Below are 24,734 nucleotides of genomic sequence, written 5' to 3'. Positions count from 1 at the left end.
AGTCATGGAGCTGGCAGGGGGTTAATGACGTTGTCTGGCCCTGTCACTCAGGAACTTGTCCGTCGCCTTCTTACCCACAAGGACTATGCTATTGAGGTGATGGAGTCTGTCCTCAAGAGTGAGGAATTAGATCCTTGTGCCGAGTGAGCGACAGAAGAGTTGGGGGCGTCAGGCCTCTTTAACCTTTCTCGAGTATGTCACTTCATTCTTCGTTAGCATTTCTTTTTCTTTTTCGCATTACTGACGGCGTTTTCGTTGCATAGGCACTAGTTCATATGAAGGCTTTGTAGGATAGGGGAATCGCTAAGGAGGGAGTGATCACCCGTTTGCATACGCTCATCAAGAACCTGACTGACACCCAAAAGCAATACAAGGATGCCGTCTGCGATTTACATCAGAAAGTGAAGGAACTAACTAGAGAGCTGGATGAGAAGGGTCATCAGAGGAAAAAGGAACAGGAGGCTAAAGAAACGGCAGAAAAAGAGTTGAAGGCTATTTCAAGCCAAGTGGAGACGGCCAAGAGCGACGCCATGGCGGAATTTAATGACTCGCAGCCCTTCATAGATGCTTGTGCCACCTACAACGATGACGGGTTTGAGGACTGCCTGAAGCAGGTCAAGTCTGCCTACCCTGACTTGGATTTATCCAAAGTCACTATGGACAAGCCTTTACCATCGACTCCTGTGGGCGATACTATCTTTGAGGAAAGTGACAATGCTACTAAGCTCGAGGCGGACCCAAAAGATGATAGCATCGTCCTTGCCTAACCTGCCGTGGACAAGCCCGTCCCCTTGACTCCGTCAGCCAATCCTCATGTTGAAGACCTTAATGCTGAAGATCCTTCCACTCCAGGCGTCCAGGCCCTTCTTCCAAAGGGTGATGAACAGACCCCCCGGTTCCATGATCTTAAGCTTTCTCTTTTTTTATTGTAAAATGTAAGCTAATTCAGACAGTGTTTGACGCCCGCTTGTTTTTGGGCTTTTGCTTATATAAATCACTTTTTGCCCCGTCACTTTCCATATGTATGCGTTACTTTTTATTTGGCGTGTGTATGTTTATCTTTTGCACTTGTATGCCAAGGTACTTAATGAAATAGGGCGAGGCCGTCTACTTAGGTTGCCCTTAGGCTCGTCTGATTTCAACCCATCATTTTGGGTACTCGTCATGGATCCGTCAGCTTACGGATAATGGTGTTAGCTTTCTTTCAGTTGACTACTTTGTCCACTTTGTGGATTCTAATAAATTTATTCATTTTGTAGGTTTTGTAATGAACTCGTCCACTTAGTGGACGTTATATTGAACCCATCCACTTTGTGGACTTAATAAACCCGTCCACTTGGTGGACTTTATATTAAATTCGTCTAGTTTATGGACGTAGTACTAATTTTGTCCACTTCGTGGACTTACTAGTAGACTCGTCCACCTTGTGGACTTAGTGATAAGTTCGTCCACTTTGTGGACTTAGCAATAGGCTCGTTCGCTTTGTGGACTTAATGATAAGTTCGTCCACTTTGTGGACTTAGCAGTAAACTCGTCAGCTTTATGGACTTAATGATAATTTCGTCCACTTTGTAGACTTAACAGTAGACTCGTTTACTTTGTGGACTTAATGATAATGTCGTCCACTTGGACTTAATAATAAGGTAGTCCACCTGGACTTAATAGTAAATTTTTCCACACAACAAATACGCCAGTCGTTTTCTGAATAAACTCCTCTTATTATGATGAATGCATATATAAGTAGAAAATTGTTCCAAAATGAATAAACTTCAGCCCTTTGGGCTTGAAAAGTACTATAGGTGAAAGTAAACTAAGATAAATGACTAGAAGAAATAGACTGGGAATGAGGAGTAGCGTTCTTCATGCTATCTTCTACTGGTAGTACTTCTTGAGATGCTCGGTGTTCCATGGGTGGCGTAGCTTCTGCCCATCAAGTGACTCTAAGTGGTAGGTGCCCTTCCTTAGCCATGACGTTATTCTGTAGGATCTTTCCTAGTTTGGGCCGAGCTTTCCTTGTGTGGGATCTCTGGCGGCGCCCATCACTTTCCTCAAGACGAGGTCTCCAACTTTGAAGTCTCGGTGCTTGACGTGGGAGTTGTAGTGTTTGGCCATGAGATCCAAGTATCGTGCTAGTCTCTGTTCAGCTATCGTCCTGACCTCATCAATGAGATCAAGTTGTAGATGTATGGCTTTGTCATTCCTCTCCTCGTCGTGATTGTCCACCCTGTAGCTCGTGAGTCCGACCTCAACTGGGATGATTGCTTCACTTCCGTTTGCTAGTCGAAATGGAGTCTCTCTTGTGGGGGTTCTAGCCGTCGTCCTGTACGCCCATAGGACGCTGGGCAACTCTTCTGGCCATATGCCCTTTTCCCCCTCGAGCCGAGTTTTGATGATTCAAAGCAAGTATCGGTTCGTGACTTCAACTTGTCCGTTGGCTTAAGGATGGGCAAGGGAGGAGTAGTGATTCCTAATTCCTAATTGTGAGCAAAAGTCTTTGAAGGAGTCATTGTCAAATTGCTTTCCATTGTCTGAGACCAAGACCCTAGGGTTCCGTACCTACAAATTATGTTTTTCCAAACAAAGTTTCGTACGTTCTTAGTGATGGTGGCTAGGGCTTTAGCTTCCACCTATTTGGTGAAATAGTCTATGCCGACTATTAGGAACTTCAGCTGCCTTACTACTGTCGGGAATGGGCCCATGATGTCCAGTCCCCATTGAGCGAACAGTCAGGGAGCTGTTATTGGGGTCAGCTCTTCCGTTGGTTGCCTGATGATGTTGCTGAACCTTTGACATTTGTCGCAGGTTTTAACATAAGTTTGGGCGTCCTTTAGCATAGTTGGCCAGTAGTATACTGCCCGAATCAATTTATGCACCAATGACCGCGACCCTTTGTGGTTGCCGCAGATCCCCTCGTGTACTTCTCTCATGACATAATTCCCCTCTTCGGGGCCTAAACATTGCAAGTACGGTCGGGAGAAACTCCTCTTATATAGGACGTCCTTTATCAAGATGAATCGCGCAGACTAGACCTTCAGCTTTCTTGCTGCTTCCTTCCCGTCAGGCAACGTGCCGTCTTTTAAGTAAGAGATTATGGGGGTGGTCTAATTGCCTTCGGAACTTATCTCCTGTATATTGACGACATCTATCAGTGGTGAGAGCTGAATAAAGGAGAGTACCTTGTCGAGGGTGATCATGTATTCCACCGATGCGGCCTTGGCAAAACGGCCGGCTTGCTCATTCTCTCCTCTTGGAATTTGGACTATCTTGGCCTGCAACTCATTTACCCTTCTCTTTGTTTGCTCCAAGTACTTCTTCATCTTTTCGCCCTTACATTCATAATCACCGTTCACTTGGTTTGTGACAACTTGGGAATCGCAATGGATAACCATATTCGAGGCCCCTACTGCTTTGGCGAGATCTAGCCCCGCTATTAGTGCTTCATACTCTGCTTCGTTATTAGTTATAGGGAAGTCGAGACAGACCATGCATTCGATCTCGTCGCCTTCTGGAGATTGAAGTACGACCCCTGCTCCACCAGCTTGTCTGTTGGATGATCCGTTAGTGTACATGTTCTATAGGGGATGTTCTGCCCCCTGGCCTTCTGCGTTAGTGAACTCCGCAATGAAGTCGGAGACCACCTGTCCCTTAATGGCAGTACGTGGGCGATATTGTATGTCGAATTCACTCAACTCTATTGCCTACAGTGCCATTCGTCCGGCAACTTCGGGACTGTTCATCGCTCACCGTAAGGGCTTGTCAGTTAGGACGATCACCGTATGGGCTTGGAAGTATGGATTGAGCTTATCAGCGGCCGTGACTAAAGCGAAGGTGAGCTTTTCCATTGGAGGGTATCTTTCTTCTGCACCACGAAGCGCCCGGCTGGCGTAGTATACAGGCCTTTGCACCCTGTCGTCTTCTCTGACCAAAGCTGCACTGTCGGTAGCTAGGGAGACCGCCAAATAGAGGAACAATTCTTCTCTCGGTTGTGAGGGACTCAGCAGCGGTGGTGAAGAAAGGTAGGCCTTTAAGTCCTCGAATGCCTGCTGACAATTGGCCGTTTACTCAAAAGACTTCTTCAGCGTGCGGAAGAACGGTAGACATTTATCTGTCGTTCTAGATACAAATCTATTAAGCGCGACAATCTTGCCGTTAAGGCTTTGTACTTCTTTTATGTTTTTAGGAGGCGTCATTTCTATTATAGCCCGGATCTTGTCTGGGTTAGCCTCAATACCTCTCTAGGACACCATGTATCCTAAGAATTTTCCCGCCGTCACTCCGAAAGCACATTTGCCTGGATTAAGCTTCATGTTGTAGGAACGAAGAGTGTCGAAGGTTTCCCTGAGATCCTCCAAGTGGTCATCCTCCCTCCGGCTTTTCACTAGCATGTCGTCAACATACACCTGGACGTTTCTCTCAATCTATTGTGCGAACATCTTGTTCATGAGCCTTTGATATGTTGCGCCCGTGTTTTTTAAGCCGAATGGCATGACCTTGTAATAAAAAAGGCCTTGGCTAGTTATGAACGAAGTCTTCTCTTGATCAGCTTCGTCCATTTGGATTTAGTTGTATCTTGAAAATGCGTCCATGAAACTCAGCAGCTGGTGCTGAGCCGTAGAGTCCACTAGGAGGTTGACTCGCGGGAGGGGGTAGCTATCTTTAGGGCACGCCTTGTTTAGGGTTGTGAAGTCTACGCACATCGTCCATTTTCGGTTGCTTTTCTTGACCATCAAGACATTTGCCAACCAATCAGGGTAGTAAACTTCCCTAATGAAACCTGCCTCTTGTAGCTTGTGGACTTCTTCTGCCACAACCCGATCTCTCTCTTGGGAAAACACTCGTTTCTTTTGACGGACGGGTGGAAAGGAAGGTGACACATTCAATCTGTGCACCATGACTGACGGGTCGATTCCTAGCATGTCTTTATGGCTCCAAGCGAATACGTCCTGGTTTTCTTTGAGGAAAGTTGTGAGTGCTTGGCGAACCGTCGGGTTTGCAAGGGTGCTGATCTTGGTTGTTCGCTCTGGTCGGGAATCGTCAAGATGTATATCTTCGAGTCTTTCAACGGGCTCTGTCGCTGTCCGATGTTCTTCTATGCTCATGGCCTGGAGGTGGTCATCCATTTCCATCATAGCTACGTAACACTTGCGTGCAGCCACTTGATCTCCTCGCAATTCTCCTACTCCATAGTCAGTAGATCAAATGGTAGGTTGAGGTTATGGCCTCCACGAATTGAGGGTAGGCCGTCCTATGATGGCGTTGTAAGCCGACGAACAATCGACCATGAGGAATGTTACATTCTTAGTGATCTGCTGAGGATAGTTGCCTACAGTTACAGCCAAAGTGGCGATGCCAAGGGGGAATACCCTCGTCCCTCTAAAGCCAACGAGCGGAGCGTTAGTTGGAACTAGTCGCTCCCTACCAATCCCCATCTGCTGGAATGTGGGGTAGTAGAGGATGTCAGTTGAGCTGCCATTGTCAACCAAAACTTGGTGCATGTTGTAGTCTCTTGCTTGTATGGTGACGACGAGTGCGTCATCATGTGGGTGGTGAAGACGTCGCGTATCTTCTTCCAAGAATCCAATGAGGGGGTTGTCGATCCGCGCCATCTTGGGTACGGAACCCGTCAGCTGGATGTTCTGAACCATCCTGAGGTAAGTCTTGCAGGCCTTTTTGTACGACCTGGTAGTCGCAATGCCTCCTATGATCATTCTAATATGTCCTACGGGCAGCCTGGGGTACTCATTCTCCCGTTGGGGAGCCTGTTCCTACGGCGGGTCCGTTCTTTCCTTGCTAACGAACCTCTACAGCCTTCATTGTCTAATAAGAGCTTTTATTTGTTGCTTCAAGTCATAGCATTCAGCTGTGTAGTGGCCGTGATTACGATGAAAATGGCAGTATTTGTCCCTTGATCTCTTGTTAGGATCTCCCTTCAGCTTGCCGGGAAAAGTCGGGGCTTCATCATCCTTAATTTGCATCAGTACTTGGTCGATTGGGGCAGTCAGCGGGTTGAAGCTCGTGAACTTTCCTGCGGGTGGTTTGGAGCGTCGGGCCTCCCATTGTTCTCCAGTTCTAGCCATCTTCCGCCCCCTGTCCGATCGTGCATCTTCCTGTCTTTTCCTTTTTTTGGGTTTCTCTTTTCGGGCTAGTAGTGCATCTTCCGCGTTCATGTACTTGGTCTCCATGTAAAGCACCTCTGACATGGTCTTCGGGTCATTCTTATATAGGGAAAATAGGAACTTTCCTTTCCGCAGCCCATTGGTGAATGCCGCTACGAGTATCTTGTCGTTTGCTTCGTCGATCGAGAAGGCCTCCTTGTTAAAGTGAGTTATGTAAGACCTCAACGTCTCGTCTTTCCGCTGCTTAATGTTCATCAGGCATGGGGTGGATTTCTTATACCTGTGCCTTCCAATGAAGTGCGAGGCGAATTGGGCGCTTAACTCTTTGAAAGTACCAATGAAGTTGGGTGTCAGTCTACTAAACCAGATCCTTGCGGGTCCCTTCAACGTAGTGGGGAAGGCTCTGCACATGATTGCGTCTGGCACCTTTTGAAGGTGCATCAGGGTCTTGAAAGACTCCAAGTGATCTAAGGGATCCTTGGACCCGTCGTAACTTTCTACCTGTGGCATATGAAACTTTTATGGAAGGGGGAATGAACTGATGGATGCTGTGAACGGCAAGTCAGTTTGCTGGACCAGGTCATCAAGATCGCTGGACACCCGTCCTCTGAGGGCGTTCATCATGCAGTCCATCCGCTCCTTCAACATCTGCATTTCAGCGACTATGTGAGGTGGGACAGTATCGGTGACAGATGGCCGGCTCGTGTCCTGTCATTCTGGCCTGCTTGGGGCGTTGCTACCTTCCGGCCCTTCCTGATTCCTTCTTTCCGCGCGAGTTCCTTCTTGGTCTTGCTCCTGGGTGTTGGCGCCCACGTTCCTTTGGCACAATTGTTCTTCCAAATCCTGGTTCTGTTTAGCGAGGCGTTCCACGGCGGTGGCTAGAGTTTGGACCTGTCTCTCGCGTGTCGTCGTGCGTGGTTCGTCTCCTTGAACGTTGTTGGTGGTCGTCATCGAGCGAGTAAGTACCATGCAACTTTTTGTCCGAGAAGCGATAACGCGGCTTTACAAGTCGCTAACTTTCCCACAGACGACGCCAATTAATGATGCCAAAAATCGTCAGTAAGCCACACGATCCTCACGTACTCCCGATAGAGAACCTGCACAACACAAAAGCTGAAGACCTTAAGAGGAGTACTGGTGTGGTACTGGCCAAATACCTTCTGACGGTAAAATTAGAAAAATCTCTTGTTCACAACTCTAGAGTGCCAGAGCTGGGATGAATTATGCGTACCTTGATTTGTGAGGGTTTTGGGGCTATTTATAGTAATGTAGGGTTAACATCCGTGCCTTGGCCATGAAGTCCCTTCCTTTTAGGATAGAACCTTTTGGATTTTGTGTATCTCCTAGAGTTATTTTCCTTGTAGGAGTCTTCTTGATTAGGGGTAAGCGTGTGGCGCAAGAACTCTCCTTATACACGTATGCGTGGAGATCAAGTAAGGCTATAGACGAAGGTTCGCTTCCCCTCTTCAGCTTGTTCTCGTCAGCCTACCGAGTCGTCCCTTTATTAGGGTCGTCAGCTTATAGCGTCATCCCTTTGTTAGGGTCATTAGCCGTTATAAAGCTGTAAACTTCATGATGCAGTCACTTGTGGCAAGCGCTGCCGACGGGATCATTGGATTCGTCGCCTTTTTTCCTCGTTATGGTTTAACTACAAAATTATCCTTATCATATACTTTTATTATAGATGATGATTTTGGATTGGGTTTGATTAAGGGCAGTGATTTTGGGTAGAGAAAGCAAAAATTTTGAGTGGAGAAAATGGTGATTTTGGGCGGATATGCAATTTCTGCTTCTCTTCAGCATCTTTTTCTTTCTTTCTTCTTCTTCTTCTCCTTCTTCTTTTTTCTATCTCAGTTTCATTATTTATATGAATTTGTATATGGGTTTGATGAATTTGGATCTAGATTTAGAACGGTTTTGATGATTTTGTGGTGTGTCCGTGTTGTTGTGGTGGTGGTTGGAGGTACTAGGTTGCAGTGGTGGTGGTTAGCAGTGCTGGGTTGTTGTGATGGTCAGCTTCTTCTTCTTCTTCTTTTTGACATTGAAGAGTGGGTGAGAGAGTCTGACAAGGCAAGAGAGAGGAGAGAGAAAAAAATATAAAATATTAGATAGAAGAGCTACGATAACATGCATATATACACAGTTAGAGCATCCACATCAGTGGATGCAAATTTTCCATCTATTTTGCAAAAAAATACTACTTTTTCTATTTTACACACCAATTTTTACAAAATACCCACATCAGTTTACTTATTCTACGTATTTATTCAATTAAATATCCATTCTTTTTTTTAAAAAATTTATTATTCCCTACCCCTCGCTCTCACAGACCAAATCACATTCACCAATGATCACTCCACACCCATTCAATCTGAAACCCAGTCATTATGATCGACGGCATGGGGTGATGAGAGAAAATATTGTTTTCTCTCTCTCTCTCTCTCTACACGTTCTGATCTAACACTACTTTATCACTTTCTTTTGGGACTTTCGTCAAACACATTGAAAGCACTTTGAGAAGAGAAAGTAGAGAGGGAAATAGAATGATGTCGCTTCAACCCAGTTCGCGGACGGAGGTGAGGAAGAAATCCTACAAGAGTGGTGTGGATAGGGATGAAGCTAGGAGGAGGAGGGAGGAAAATTTGGTGGAGATCCGGAAGAGCAAGAGAGAAGATAGCCTTCTCAAGAAAAGAAGAGAAGGTCTTCTTTTTCTTCAATCTCAGCAAAGCAATGAAAGGAGAACCCCATATGCTAGTGCTTTTGTGATCCAACAAAAGGTTTTCACTCTTTTTTTTTTAAGCTCTTTTTTCTTCATTCAGTGAGGTGAGGTGAGAGTGAGAGCAACCCGAATGGAAGCTAGAGGAAGAGAGAGAGGAAGAAAGCCAGCAAGCTATAGTGAGATGAGAGAAAGATAGCTGATCTGAGAGAGAACGGAGAGGAGAGAGAAATAAATATTAAAATATTACATGCATAATATATACACTTTTAGAAGCACTGGTGTAGAGTATTTTTTAGGTAAAATGTGTAAAATTTGTATTTTTTTCTATTATGCAAGACTTTGCATCCACATTAGTGGATGCTTAGCAATTGTGCATAAAATGCATAATTTTACACCCATTGATGTGGGTTTTTTTTGCTCAAAATGTGTAAAATGAACAATTTTTTTTTCAAGATTTTACACATACTGATACTAAAAAAAAAAAAATTCCATTTAACCCAATTAGAATCTCACAAATTTAAATGACTAATTTTATGATTAGTATAAGGGATGTTTTTAAAATTTTAAATAATACAAAAATATGTATAGAGTTAAATTAAAGAAGTAAAATCTAAAACATACAAGGATATCTGTGGGGGGCAGAATTGTCAAAATACGCTTTTGGGCCTTGGGCCTAATTTAGAGGTATTAATTCGTCCAAGCAGAACCTTGAAGTCCATAAGCAAGCTCTTGCTGAAAGGGTTGGTGGGGTTGTCCGAGGAGGGGCATCTCCTCAGCCCGGTCAAGTGGAGGTCGAACGATGTGTCATGTTGTATAAAGGAGAATGTTGGAAGGTCTGTTGGGTAAAGATACGTTCCACATAATTATAAAGAGGAAGAACGCATGAGAAATATCATGGGAAAAGCTGCTACCACTGCATTAAAGACTCTGCACCTATCTCTCTGGTCGCATTAATGGGGAAATGACCTCTAAACAATAGTGATCAGCCTTACAGCTATTATTTGAAGACTTCATGAGGGTGGTGGATGAGACAAGTATCTGGATTGATGATCTGTGCCATACGTGGAAGATAGAGAGAAGAAAAAAGGGGATATAAAAGGAAGAGAAAGGCATTAGAGAGGGGGGGACGAAAAAAGAAAAAGAAAGAAAGAAGGCACTGTACACATTATCTTCAATTTTAATCTATTGTTTGGAGAAGGAAAGGCAATACAAGTCATCCTCGGCTTACGTCCGAGGATAATTTCTATTATTTTTATCCATTGATTGTGTAGTTAATGGCAATCTAGCCCACATATTTGTTGTCCAATATCCATATAACCTAGGTTTCAAGCCCACGCTCTACAAATTTGATTGTATAAGGCTTTTTGGGTCTGAATTCATCACGCGGTTGGGTCTGGGTACGAATTGTGCACTTACAATTGGCGCCGTCTGTGGGGAATCTTGTGTTGAAGGAGTTGGAAGGCAGGCTCAGGTTCACATCATGCAGAGTCATTGGGGTCCCAGCATGAGGATCATTCCAATATCTTGAGCGAGAAAGAGATCGAGAGGGTAGCGTGCACACGGTGCACACCGGAGGGAGCCGTTCACGAGGTGGAAGCAAAATCCCCTATGAGGACGATGCGAAGGCCATGCAAAGGGAGATTGATCACCTGAAGAAGAAGCTACGTCATGTGAGACGGAGGTGAACACCATCTCTTTTAGATCCTTCTTCTGAGGGCTCCCAAGGCAGTAGTTATAGGCCAAGGTCCAGAACACCTCCTAGTGAAACTTTCTCACATGAGAAAGACGATCTACATGGTCGTGGGGGCAAGAAGTTTTCCTCCAGGGGCTTGGGAAATGATGCTATGAGCAGGGCGTTGCACCAAATCTCCAAGTCACCTTTCACACGTAGGATCGAGAGGGGGAAGCTTCCACGACGGTTCACTCAGCCCACATTCACCATTTATAATGGCAGAATAGACCCGGTGGAGCACGTGAGTCATTTCAATCAGAGGATGGCAATACACTCTAAGAACGAAACTTTAATGTGCAAAGTCTTCCCTTCTAGCTTGGGACCTGTTGCGATGAGATGGTTTAATGGCCTGAAGGCGGGTTCTATTGATTCCTTCATGGAACTCACTAGGGCATTTGGGTCTCAATTCATCACCTGCAGTAGAGTTCCTCGGCCTTTGGACTCATTATTGTCCATGGCCATGAGGGAGAGAGAGACTTTAAAAACGTATTATGATAGATACTGGGAGATGTTCAATGAAATCGATGGCGATTTTGATGAGGTGACGATTAACACTTTCAAGGTGGGCCTTCCAACTAGGCATGACTTAAGGAAATCTTTGACCAAAAAGCCAGTGCGAAGTGTACGTCGGCTCATGGATCGTATTGACGAGTACAAACGGGTTGAGGAAGATTAGCAGCAAGGTAAGGGGAAGGCGAAGGTTATCCCTCAGGAGAGGAGGGATTTCAGGTCGGATAGATACAATAACAATAGGCTGAGGGGAGATTTCGCTAGGCAATCTGGTTCAGCCACTCCTTAGGTAGTCAACACCGTATTCCGAGAACCAGTGCATCAGTTGTTGGAGAAGATTCGGAAGGAACCATATTTTAAATGGCCCAACAAGATGGCTGGGGATCCTATGAAGCAGAATCAGAATCTCATTTACCACTATCATCAGGACGTAGGGCATACCACCGAGAATTGTCGGACACTATGGAACCATTTGGAGCAGTTGGTTAGTGAAGGGAAGTTGAAGCAATTTTTGTATCATCACCATGGACAAGGAAGCCATTCAGGTTCGGTTAATCAAAAGAACAACTCATCTAGGCCTCCCTTGGGAATGATTAATTTCATTTTTGCTGCTCTTGGCAGGACTGGCTTTTGTCCTACTAGGGTGATATCTGTGTCACATACTCTCGCCGAGGAGTCTGGCTTGAAGCCGAAGAGAATTAAAGGGAATGTTCTTCCCATTTTGGGCTTCTTGGATGAAGATAAGATTGGGACTATTCAACCTTATGACGATGCTCTAGTGGTTACGTTGAGGATAGGGGGCTTAACCTAAAGCTCGAGGATCTTACAGCTTATGATTCACCACTAATAAGTTTTGAAGGGAAGGTTGTCATTCCAAAAGGGAAAATTTGGCTACCTGTGCAATCGGGTCCAAAGGTTGTGCATGTAGATTTCATCGTGGTAGATGCTTATTCTCCCTACACGGCCTTGTGGCAAGGCCTTGGCTGCATGCTCTGGGTGCTGTTTCCTCAACTCTACATGTTAAAGTGAAGTTTTTGTCAGGGGAACTGATTAAGGAAATTATTGGGAGCCAATCAATGGCAAGACAGTGTATATCGGCTGCAATTCTGCATCAGGCTGAACCAGGGTCCTCGGTCTCAGCTACGGAGGACTTATAGCAATTAGTATCTCTGGATGCGCCCAATGCGGTGACAGCAGAGGAGGCAACATGTGAAGAATTAGAAAGGTTTCTTATAGGTGATGACCTGAAAAGTTCTTTCAGGTTGGTGTTCGGCTACCGTACCGGGAGAAGATGGAATTAGTGATGTTTTTGAAAAAGAATGTAGACGTATTTGCGTGGGATCACTATGAAGCCCCTGGGGTTGATCCAAGTTTCATTTGCCATCATTTGAACGTCAATCCTACCGTTGTTCCGAAGAGACAACCATATCGGCGTTCCTCTAAGGAACATGCCGAGGCCGTCAAGGAAGAGGTGCTCAAGCTCAAAAGGGCCAGGGCAATCAAAGAAGTTTTTTATCCGGAGTGGTTGGTGCACACAGTAGTGGTGAAGAAGAAGAATGGGATGTGGAGAGTGTGTGTGGACTTTACAGACTTGAACAAGGCTTGTCCTAAAGATTCATTTCTAATATCTCGTATAGATCAGTTGGTGGATGCTACAGTTGGACATCATTGGATGAGTTTTTTGGATGCTTTTCAAGGCTATCACCAAATACCTTTGGCACTAGATGATTAGGAGAAGATAGCCTTCATTACTCCTATGGGAAATTATCATTATAAGGTGATGCCATTTGGTTTGAAAAACGTAGGGGCTACCTATCAAAGGATGATGACCAGGATGTTCGAGCCGCAGCTGGGAAAGACTATTGAAGTGTATGTGGATGATATGATGGTGAAAAGCAAGATGGTACCTATGCATGTGAAAGATTTGGATGACACCTTTCAAACGCTCAAGAAGTACAAATTGCGCCTTAATGCCTTTAAATACTCTTTTGGTGTGGGCTCTAGTAAATTCCTAGGCTACATGGTGACTCATAGAGGAATAGAAGTAAATCCGGCACAAGCTAGGGCAATTAACAACTTACAACCACCTCAGAATCTAAAGGAAGTTCAAAAGTTGACTGGGATGACTGCTGCTCTCAACGGGTTTATCTTTCGGTCCGCTGATAGGTGTAGACCTTTCTTCCAGTTGCTAAATAAGTTGAAGGGATTCGAATGGACCAAAGAGTGTGCCTTAGCTTTCCAACAACTTAAAGAATACCTTTCTCGACTACCCATCATGTCTCGGCCAGAGGTAGATAAAATCCTGTTTGCGTATATAGCTGTGGCCATTCACGCCGTCAGTTTGGTTCTAATACGGGACGATAGTGGTATACAGAGACCAGTTTACTATGTGAGTAAATCTCTGCATGAAGCTGAGGTGCGTTATTTGCAGTTGGAAAAAGCGATTCTGGCCATAGTGCATGCTACGCGCAAGCTTCCTCACTATTTTCAATCCCACGCAGTTGTTGTTTTAACTCAGCCTCCTCTTAAGTCGGTATTGCGAAGTGCTGATTACTCAGGGAGAGTAGCTAAATGGGGAACTATCTTGGGGGCTTTTGATATTAAATATATGTCTCGCACCTCTGTCAAAGGCCAGGTCCTCGCTGATTTGGTGGTAGAATTCGCTGAACCTTCATTAGAAGAAAGTGCAAAGGGGTTGCACATGGATGAAAAATCAGTTGGTGTGATCTCGTATAAGGACTCTGTCACATGGAAGGTATCTGTTGATGGGGCAGCAAATCAAAGAGGATTAAGTATGGGACTAGTTCTTGTGTCTCCGGAGGGGCTTATGTTTGAGAAGTCGCTGAGATTGGGATTCTCGGCTACCAACAATAAGGCGAAATATGAGGCTTTAATGGTCGGAATGGACATGGTTCAGAAAATAAGGGGAAAGTCAGTCCAAATGTTCTCAGATTCTCAATTAGTTGTGGGCCAAGTGGTAGGGACATTGGAGGCTAGAGATCCAAGAATGCGAGAATATTTAACCCGGGTCAGGTGTTTACAATCCAAACTTGACTCTTTTACCTTGATGCATATATCTAGGAGTGGGAACACACATGCTGATTCATTGGCCACGTTTGCAACATCTTCGGCTCAAGGTTTGCCTCGAGTCATTCTCGTTGAAGATTTGTTGAAACCTGCTCGGACGGCTATAGATGCCGTCCGTATTCATCAAGTTAGGTTCAGACCTAGTTGGATGGACCCCATAGTATCCTTTCTTAAGAGCGATGTCCTGCCCGAGAAGAAATCTAAAGCAGATAAAGTTTGCAGAAAGGCATCTCGATTCTGGTTGTTTGAGGATCAAAAGCTATACAAACGCTCATTTTCTAGGCCATACTTGCTATGTATAAACCTTGAAGTAACGGAGTCACTTTTGGAGGAATTGCACGAAGGGATTTGTGGAAGTCATACGGGAGGTAGGTCTTTAGCTCATAGAGTTCTTACCTAGGGGTATTGGTGGCCCAATATGTAGAGAGAGGCCCACGACTATGCGAAAAAATGTGACCAATGCCAGAGATTTGCTCCTAACATTCATCAGCCCGGTGGTGTACTTAACCCTTTGTCTAGTCCTTGGTCATTCGTTCAATGGGGATTGGATATTGTAGGGCATTTTCCAAAGGCTGTAGGAAATAAAAGGTGGTTGCTCGTAGGGACCAATTATTTTACCAAGTGGGTTGAAGTTGAGCCTTTGTCAAACATTAAAGACGTGGATGCAAAGAAGTTTGTTTGGAAGAACATTGTCACTAGGTTTGGAATACCCCACACTCTTATTTCAGACAATGGCCTGCAGTTTGATAGTAAGGCCTTCAGAAAATACTGTAGTAACCTAAGCATCACAAATAGATATTCCACTCCAGCTTATCCACAGGGGAATGGGCAAGTCGAGGCAGTTAATAAAGTTATTTTAAGTGGACTCAAGAAGAGGCTGGATGATGCAAAGGGAAGGTAGGTGGAAGAATTGCCGCATGTTCTGTGGACTTATCGAACTACACCGCATAGATCCACCGGAGAGACGCCCTTCTCCATGACTTATGGAGCCGAGACCGTGATCCCTTTGGAAACTGGGTTTCCAACGTTGAGAACGAGCTCTTTCATCCCAAGTAACAACGAGGGTTTATTAGAGAAAAACCTGGACTTAATTGAAGAACGGCGAGAGAATGCCATGGTTCAGCTAACTTATTATCAGCATAAGCTCAAACGAGAGTATGATGCTCATGTGAAGTTAAGGCCACTTGCACCTGAAGACTTGGTCTTAAGGAAAGTCTTGGGTACCACCAAGAACCCAGCATAAGGAAAGTTAGGACCTACCTGGGAAGGACCATATCGTATCACTTCTATAGCAGGCATAGGGGCATATCGTCTAGTAGACTTAGATGAAAAAGTTGTACAACGTTCTTGGAATGTAAATAACCTACGAAGATACTACTATTAATGAAAGGCACTTCTGCCATTTTAGTTCTATTATTACTGTGTTGTAATTCAGTTCATTTTTATAAGTATCAAACAGAAACTTGGTCATGCTTGGCTCCTCGGACCACATACCTCATGAAAATTGATATATTATTAAGTGTTAAATAGAACCTCAGTTACGTCTAATCCTTGGATCATCTACTTTGGGAAAATTAACACTTCAGTTCATTTTTATAAGTATTAAACAGAAACTTGGTCATGCTTGACTCCTCGGACCACATACCTCGTGGAAATTGATATATTATTAAGTGTTAAATAGAACCTCAGTTACGTTTGGCCCTCGGATCATCTACTTTGGGGAAATTAACATTTCAGTTCATTTTTATAAGTATCAGACAGAAACTTGGTCATGCCTGGCTCCTCGGACCACATACCTCGTGGAAATTGATATATTATTAAGTGTTGAACAGAACCATAGTTACGTCTAGTCCTTGGACCATCTATTTTGGGGAAATTAACACTTCAGCCCTTTTTTCCGAGGAATCGGACGGAATTTTTATCATGTTCCTGTTCTTGGACCATGTACATTAGTAAGGTTGGTAATTTACTTTTGTGCTTTAATTTCACATAATATTCAAGTTCATTCCAGTACCCTCTCGTTGGGGGTTCATATATATTTTTGTGTATTTAATTGTATGTTGCTCCATAACAAAGAATCCAATTTACAAGTCATCTATTGAAAACATGAGTATATGACATGAAGTTATTTCCAGAACAAATTGCTATTGTCGTCCAGTTTATTCTTTAAGATCTACACTATTCGCTTGCGTACTAAGTCATTCATACTGTACATACCAATTTTGCCAAGATAAAGGATTAAACGTTCTTAGTAAGAGAAATTTGTAAAGAGCTAAAAACCAAACTCTTGAGTTTGTCATTATCAGTACATGTAGTTACATGGGAAATCAAATAAAAGCAAACATAAGATGAAAGTACAGAAAGCAAGTTTAAAATTTAGAAGAGCTATCATGTTTTGGCTTTTGGTGGGGGGTCCTCTTTGGACTTTGTCTTAGCTTTTTTGGTTTTATCCTCTGTCCCTTTTGGCCCAGTCTCTTTGGATTTTGGAGCTATTTCCTTGATAATTAGGGGGGCATTTACAGGCTTATTCTCAGAAGGGGTCATGATCTGTTTCCCTTTCTCCTTTGCCCCTAGAGGGGCGTCATCCTGTCTGGCTTTCTCCTTTAGGCTCTTTTTAGTCCCCTTATTTTGATCCGTTATTTCATCAGAACCTGTAGTAGGAGGCAGGATAGGATCTTGGAGTGTAGGAGGCTAGGTGAGGAGTACTGTCTTGGCCGCACCTAAGGATGGTTGAGCTTCAATCACCCGGATGTCGGGTGGGATCCACATGTTTTCAACCTTTCTCAATTTAGAGGTAGCAAGGACCCCAGTAACATTAAGGGCTTCCGCCCATACTTGTTGACAATAGTCCCTGCACACTTCAGCGACTTCCTCGGCTAGCCGAGCCTCAGTCTCTTCAACCCCTTTATTGAAGGAAGCTAGTGTGGCAGCTTCCACTGTCTCCTTGATAGTGTGGGCTGCTTCTTGGGCTTGGGCTAACTCACCCTTCAAGCGCAGAATATCTTTTTAGGCAGTGGCTAGCTCTTGCCCTTTGTCAAGAAGCTGTTGGCGTTGTTCCTCTACCTGTTTCTCTACTGTTTTAAGCCCAACTTCAGCACTCCTCCTTAACTTCCCCTTTTCTTTTAGCTTGTCAGAGATTTCTTTCTTCTCATTCTCGGCTAAGCCCAGAGCTTTCTCAGTCTCAACTCTAACTTGGAATTCAGCCTTAGCCTCGTTCCGAGAGTCTTCCACCCACTTTTCAGCCACGAAAACATCTTGAATGGCCTGTGTGGAGATGTTGAACGAGTGCATTATGGTAGGAACAATGTAAAAGTGCGCATGAAAAGGGTTTTATTAAAAGATAATAGAAATAACGAGATAAAAGTAATTGAGTGAAATGTACCAAAGCCAAGTCCCTTTTTAGGGAGAGGAAAAGGTGTGGTTGGCTCATTTTCTCCAAAGCCTCCATGTCCTTCGGTAATAGGATAGGTTGTTCCAAGGCGTTAGCTAGGTGATCGGCATGACCTCGTTGGAATTCCCTTATGCTGTAGTGGCGGGGAATAGGTGCCCCGTCTAATTCCAAAGGGGGTGGCCAATGGGATTGGGCTTGGCGCACCTCAGCCAAGTCGTGGCTATCCCTACTCTCCACGGAGGAGGCTCGCACTTGACCCTTCCTTGCCTTTTGTTGCATTTGCTTCTTTTTCTGGGCCAAATCCTCCTCTTCAACATCATCTACTCTTTTCTTCTTGAGAGTGGGTGCAGGAAGAATTGGCCCCGGAGGAGGAGGTGGGGGAGGAAGATTGATTGGGGGTTGGGATCCAGATATGTCTTTTGCAGTAACTTTTTGGCCCCTTTGTGTGAGTAGGCCTCTTAGACCTGTCCCAGGTTTTAGAGACATTTCCTTTTCTTCCTCGTCACTACTGTCAACGCGTGCAACTGTCAGACCTTTGATACAAGAGCCCTCGGCGGATTCGTTTTCTTTGTCCGAGATGGTAACAATGTGGCCCTTTGATGGTCTCTCCGCTTCCTCAAGTCTAAACTGGTCTATTTCTTCTTCAAGAGATAGAGGAGGAGACGCAGGTTCTTCTCGGATGACTGTTGATACAGGTTATGCTGAAAGAGGAATGGCTTTTACTGGGCGAACGTATAGGATGACGGAGGGGTCGTCCGGTAGATCGTGTAGAGCGAGGAAATTTGGTTTCGAGACGTCTATCTTTTTACGTTTTCGGTCTCCCGCGGTGATCGCGTTAACAATATCTTGGAAGATCTTCGATAACGGTTCGTATCCCAAGATGAGATGCGCGGCCCTCACTTGCAAGTCTTCACTCACGAATATCTTGGATCCTAAAACTCTATTAAGGTCCGTAATGCTGACAAGGCTTAGATGGGGTGACACATGCTGTTTATCTGCAAAAGACATAACCGAGAAGGTAAGTATGTTTAAATTGATAATAAACGAGTAATAGTAAGAATAGTAGAATGCAATGGGTATCAAGGTGATAAGTTAGAGGAACTAAAACCCAAGTTAGGGAATCTAAATCCTAAGGAATCACACCTGGTTTCCCTGCTGTGACTGGACAAAGAGGGCCATCAGACCATCTCCCAGAGGCGATTAGATAATCATCCTTCATGCCTTTGTTAGATTGGGGAAGACATGATATGAGCCTAACAATGCTAGACCTGGATTTGAGGTAGTAACCTACGTTTTTAAGTTCATGGCATTCGTACATATGGACAACATCATGCCATGTGAGGTTCAGGTCCATTTGCTCATTTAGAGCGTCAACACAACCTAAGATTCTAAACATGTTGGGCGTACATTGATCTGGGCATAATCTATGGTTGCGCAAGTATTCACTAGTTACATTCTTCATAGGAAGTGTCATTCCACCCTCTAAAAAGGCGATGATGGGAATGACAACTTCTCCTTCTTTCCTAGCGCTAGTTATGGATCCTGGGGAGCAATATCTCAAACCCACTTCTGGAGGGATGTGATATTTGGCTCGGAAATCCTCTATACCGGCATTGGTATCTACTAAACATTTGAATCTACCCATTTGGTTAAAATAAAAGTGAAGATGTAGAAGGGTAAAAGGGTGTAGTTAGAAGCCGAGGACGAGAGCCGAGGAGAAAAAGAAATTGCAAGAGGGAGAACTTACGGAAATGAGCAGATGATTCTTCGTGATCTTCTGGAGAAAGGAGAAAAGGAGGAAGTTGTGAGATGTGATTGATTTCTGGAGTAATGGTTCGAGTCGCGATTTCCCAGGCGTTTTTGACATAAAGGAAGCGGCATTAATTGGGAGTTATCCCGCTCAAATTTTGAAGAAAAACCTGAGCCGTTGGATGTACATCTCATCGTTGGACGTGGAGGACAGGGCGTTACTTACAGCAACACGCGAGACAGATTTCGAAGCGTCAGAGGCGGTTTAAAAAAGATGAGGTGGTACTCTCATGTGTGATGATTTGAAAGGCATGTGAATGTTGTGGTATTAGGTCAAAACTTCATTTTCCTTCCCAGAAGGGAAGAAAAATGAAGTTTTGAGGGGCTATTGTGGGGGGTAGAATGGTCAAAATACACTTTTGGGCCTTGGGCCTGATTTAGAGGTATTAATTCGTCCGAGCAGAACCTTGAAGTCCATAAGCAAGCTCTTGTTGAAAGGGTTGGTGGGGTTGTCCGAGGAGGGGCATCTCCTCGGCCCAGTCAAATGGAGGTCAAATGATGTGTCATGTTGTATAGAGGAGAATGCTGGAAGGTCTGTTGGGTAAAGATACGTTCCACACAATTATAAAGAGGAAGAACGCATGAGAAATATCATGGGAAAAGCTGCTACCACCGCATTAAAGACTCTGCACCTACCTCTCTGACCGCATTAATGGGAAAATGACCTCTGAATAGTAGTGATCAGCCTTACAGCTATTATTTGAAAACTTCAAGAGGGTGGTGGATGAGACAAGTATCTGGATTGGTGATCTGTGCCATACGTGAAAGATAGAGGGAAGGAAAAAGGGGATATAAAAGGAAGAGAAAGGCATTAGAGAGGGGGGGATGAAAAAAGAAAAAGAAAGAAAGAAAGCACTGTACACATCATCTTCAATTTTAATTTATTGTTTGGAAAAGGAAAGGCAATACAAGTCATCATCGGCTTACGTCCGAGAAGAATTTCTGTTATTTTTATCCATTGATTGTGTAGTTAATGGCAATCTGGCCCACATATTTGTTGTCCAATATCCATATAACCTAGGTTTCAAGTCCACGCTTTACAAATTTGATTGTATAAAGCTTTTTGGGCCTGAATTCATCACTCGGTTAGATCCGGGTACGAATTGTGCACTTACAATATCAATTAAAAATATATATATATATCTCCAATGGAATGAAAGTAGTATAGGTTGTATAGCATAAAAGCATAAAAGCATGAACGAATAAAATGAAATGAAAAAAAGACAGAAGTATTTTTTATTTTTTTTCTAGTGTGATTGAGTATTTAAACTTTTTAGTTTTATTATTATATCATTCCTATTTTATTTGTTTTTTTTCCCCCTAAGTAATAGTTGCCTTCATTTTATTTATGCTTCAGATTTTTTTTATTTTTTTATTTTTTTATTTTTATAAATGGAATGGAGCGTGATTTATTTTCTCTAGTGTGCTTGAGATTTTATATAATAAAAAAAAATTAAAAGGAAATAAATATATGGTTTTACTATTATACCATTCACCTTTTTCCTCTCTCTCTCTCTCTCTCTCAAAACAGGTATAAAATTGATATTTTACCTCCATCTGAGTGAGTGTTCCTCCAACTTTTGGGAAGCATATTTAGGAGGGAGAATGAAATAAAGTGAGTATTTCTTCGTAGTTATTCTATTTATTTCTACTAAACTTTTAAACGTAAAGAAAGAGAATAAATATATATATATATATATATTTTTTAAATCACTTTCAATTTATTTATTTATTAAAAGACACTTATAATTCATTTCATTTCATTTCTTTCCCTCTCTTAATTGAAAATAACTTTTACTTTTAACAAGAATGAATAAAATGAAATGAAATATGATTCTATTTAAAATGAAAATAGTTTTTTACTATTCCTTTTGAATTCCATTCAATCCCCTAAATGTCCACTATCTAAACAGGATGTTATGGAAAGCAGAAAAGGTATTGGGTTGGACTCCAAAAGAAGAGTTTGGAGGTGATGAAAATTTTAAGTGAGAAGCTTGTTGAACTTGCTACCCTTCAACATCATATGGAGGATATGATGAAAAAGTAAAGAGTTCTGTCCAAAGTTTGAACTCTTTTAGGGCTTGTCTGATTGTCTCTGTCAGAAATAAAGATAAATACTAATGGTAGGTGGAAGATCTTGGATCCACCTCACGGGCTACATCTACCATAAAGAACTGTACATTTTACTATGAAAAGAAACCTTAAACTAAAATGAAGTTAAATAAAATATTTCGTAGTTGAACAAGGGATTATATTATATACACGTGCACTCTTAAGTAATGTGAGATAATTATTCATTTTTTTAGTAAAATTTGTGAGGCGTATCTTTGTATTAAACCTTATTATCTCTTATTTGTGTGTGTATGTGTGTTTATTTCTCCAAAAAAAAAAGGAGATTTTGAGTTTGAATATTGCCTACACACCAATTGATCATCATAGAGTGATTACTACGTATACTTGCACCTTCAATTGATTGAGATAGGGAAAAAGTGGTTTATGGTTTAATATCAAGGATGTGTTGTAATGTCCTAGCTAATCTAAAATTTTAAATATCAGTTAATTTAACTGATAAAATTTTTTATCATCGAATAAAAAATTTGAATTCAAATTTCATTTACACAAAAAATCTAATTGATATCTTAATATAATACTAAAGAGTAATTATCATTGAACATATTGTTTTACAGTATTTATTAAAAAAAATTAATAAATCAATAATCAAACATTGGTAGAAGATTTTGTCCCTCTCTTGGTCCAACAAACAATATTAAAATAATATAATATGTGATTGATAATATTTTTTTTTTTTTCCGAAGTACGTAGGGGTTTCCAATTAATGAACTCATCCAAATTGAAAAGTTGATAATTAACATTGGCTGAAAATTTGTGTCCCCATCATGGTCCAACAAACAAGATAAGCATAGAGGTCATTTTGGCATTTACATTTTTTATTTTTTAATTTATATATTTATTTTTTATGAAAATAATAGAAATATGTGATTGGTTACTTTTTTTTTTCATGGGACTTGGGGGTTTCCAATTAATGAACACATCAGAATTGAAAAGTCAATAATTAACATAACATTGGCTGAAGATTTTGTCCCCGTCTTGGCCCCACAACCAAAATTATCATACCTGTAAAATTTCTTGCATTTACATTTTTTTTTAATTTAAATTTTGTCATTAATATATTTATTTTCGTTGAAAATAATATAATATGTGATTTGATTAATTTTTTCCACACTACGTAGGGGCTTCCAATTTTGACTAGTCAATAATCAACATTGACGGAAGATTTTGTCCCAACCCCTTTTTTTGCTGAGTAGAAAAAATATTTATTAAAACTAAAAAGATAATTAGCTTTTCTATTTGATGTATTTATCATAACTTTGTGTGGGTCCCACAGGTTCCACGGTGAGAATGAAGATACAAATTTCATATGCATGAGATGTCTTCTTCAGATAGGGCGGAAAGAGACCTAGCCATTTCAACCAAGGACACACCCTCAAGAAAGATAAAGATGGAGATGGGATTAGGCTCAGGCTGTCAGTCCATTTACATGTAAAAGGTCCTGTTAACGAGTGCTTGAAGGCAGTGGTTAAGATTGAGTTTTTTATTGTAATCAATTAATTTTTTGGGTGTAATCTTACATATATTAGTTAAAGAAGTAGCCGAATTTGTTTATTTGCTTTTTAATGCAATCGGATCCAATAAATTTCTACTCATCAAAATCACCACGTCACCCATTAACAAAAGTCATATACAAAAGCCCATTGACATGTATTATGGGCTAATATTGATACGAGAAACACACCAAATTTTGCTTGAGAAACCAACCAAAATTTAAGGTTATGTTTAGTAACAGTTTTTATTTTTTATTTTTAAAAACTTGTTTTTGAAAATATAAAGAAAAAACAATTTTCTTATATTTTTGAAATCAAAAACATGTTTGTTTAGTTGAAATTAAAAAAAAAAAATTAAAAAAAAAACTAAAATATGTTATTAATATGATTTGAACTTTAATGTAAACACATTAAATGAGACAGATACATTAACTCAAATGCGTATTTTCATTAACTTTTTAAAAAATAAAAATACTTTCAGTTTCCTTTACAAATTGAGTTTTGAGAACATTTTTTTTTATCTATTTTGGGTCCCTAAACAAGTTTTTTAATCTCAAAAATAGAAAATTATTTTTAGAAACAGAAAATAAGGATAAAAAACTGCTACCAAACATACCCTATTGCTCAATAAGTTCAAAATATCTTCTAAAATAGAACTAATGATCCATTGAGAGCACCCTCTAAATTGTTTAGTGGTCCAAGAACATTAGATGCAACTCCTTCAAGAATGACACAGTGAACACCTTCCTTAATGGTGCATGAGGTTGCCATGAAGAGTGCTGCCTTAGCTTTGCCCCTTTCCTATGCAAACCAATTCTTGGTACAGGTTTTGCTATATTTTATTGTCTCATAACTATTACTTTGAGAGATACGGATCGTATCTTATATCCATTTAATGTCTGAACAGATCTTTTTTGTTGAATATAACAGATTTCTCGTAAGCCCATCCAATGTGTCTTTCTTTCAATTAGATGAAGAGTGTGGTAAACAATTGTTGAGCACAACTATACACGAAAAGCTGCAAGGTTTGACACTGTAAATGGTACTGTGGTAGCCTTTCTTGTGCAATTAACACAAAGAAAACAAGACCAACTTAGTGTAATCCATCAGTAGACAGAATTGAACGCATTCACTGATTGGTTCTTTAACTGTGACACAGATGTGTTAGCCCAGTACGCTGAAATTCAGTTCCTCAATAACATGTCTTCCATTTCAAGATTATGATAAGTGTTAATTGTTCTTATGCTCTAAGCTCCTAGCGGTGTCAATGTTTGACCCAACCCACGAACATGACAATAACCCAACACGAATTTTTACAGGTTAGGGTTGGGTCTTAGCGGGTTTATAAACAGGTTGACCTGAAAATGACGCGATAAGAAACGCGTCAACCCGCGTGACCCGCAATAGACACGTTTGACATGCTAATTTATTTGTGTTAATTCGAAATGACCCATTTAACACAACCTATTTAACTCGTATCACAAATAAATATTCATTTTATTTTAAATTTGTCAAATACCTTTTATATCCTACCTATGTTTTAAACTTAAAAAGAAATGTAAGTAATTACAAAAACTTACAAGAGACATAATTGAAAATTGAAACTTTACAAACCCTAGATCTCTAAACCCTAAATATCTAAACCTTCTTATATTTTTGTAAAGAACTTATTTCTAGATGAAGGTTATATGTTTGTTGAATTATATTATTTTGAATGTACGCTGAAAACTTGAAGTATATACACTAC

At 41.6% G+C, this 24,734-nt stretch overlaps 4 protein-coding genes across 4 annotated transcripts; 1 reads left to right on the top strand and 3 right to left on the bottom strand.

Annotated features, from left to right (window-relative positions):
* Positions 1 to 3,101: 3,101 nt before the first annotated feature.
* LOC142624181 (uncharacterized) lies at positions 3,102 to 3,569 on the bottom strand. The gene has a single exon (XM_075797717.1). It carries the CDS (start codon positions 3,567 to 3,569, stop codon positions 3,102 to 3,104), a length of 468 nt encoding a protein of 155 aa, XP_075653832.1.
* Positions 3,570 to 5,213: 1,644 nt separating this feature from the next.
* On the bottom strand, positions 5,214 to 5,708 carry LOC142624172 (uncharacterized). The gene has a single exon (XM_075797705.1). The coding sequence runs from the start codon at positions 5,706 to 5,708 to the stop codon at positions 5,214 to 5,216; it is 495 nt and encodes a 164-aa protein (XP_075653820.1).
* A 102-nt stretch (positions 5,709 to 5,810) lies between these two features.
* LOC142624167 (uncharacterized) lies at positions 5,811 to 6,626 on the bottom strand. Its single transcript, XM_075797696.1, has one exon. It carries the CDS (start codon positions 6,624 to 6,626, stop codon positions 5,811 to 5,813), a length of 816 nt encoding a protein of 271 aa, XP_075653811.1.
* A 6,351-nt stretch (positions 6,627 to 12,977) lies between these two features.
* Positions 12,978 to 15,407, top strand: LOC142624160 (uncharacterized). Its single transcript, XM_075797682.1, has 3 exons — positions 12,978 to 14,520; positions 14,974 to 15,061; positions 15,116 to 15,407. Exons 1-3 carry the CDS (start codon positions 12,978 to 12,980, stop codon positions 15,405 to 15,407), a joined length of 1,923 nt encoding a protein of 640 aa, XP_075653797.1.
* Positions 15,408 to 24,734: the final 9,327 nt, after the last annotated feature.

The sequence above is a fragment of the Castanea sativa genome, chromosome 1, assembly GCF_040712315.1.
Source record: "Castanea sativa cultivar Marrone di Chiusa Pesio chromosome 1, ASM4071231v1".
Lineage (NCBI taxonomy): Eukaryota > Viridiplantae > Streptophyta > Magnoliopsida > Fagales > Fagaceae > Castanea > Castanea sativa.
Note: the sequence above shows the minus strand (reverse complement) of the source record. Positions and strands in the feature narration are given on the sequence as shown.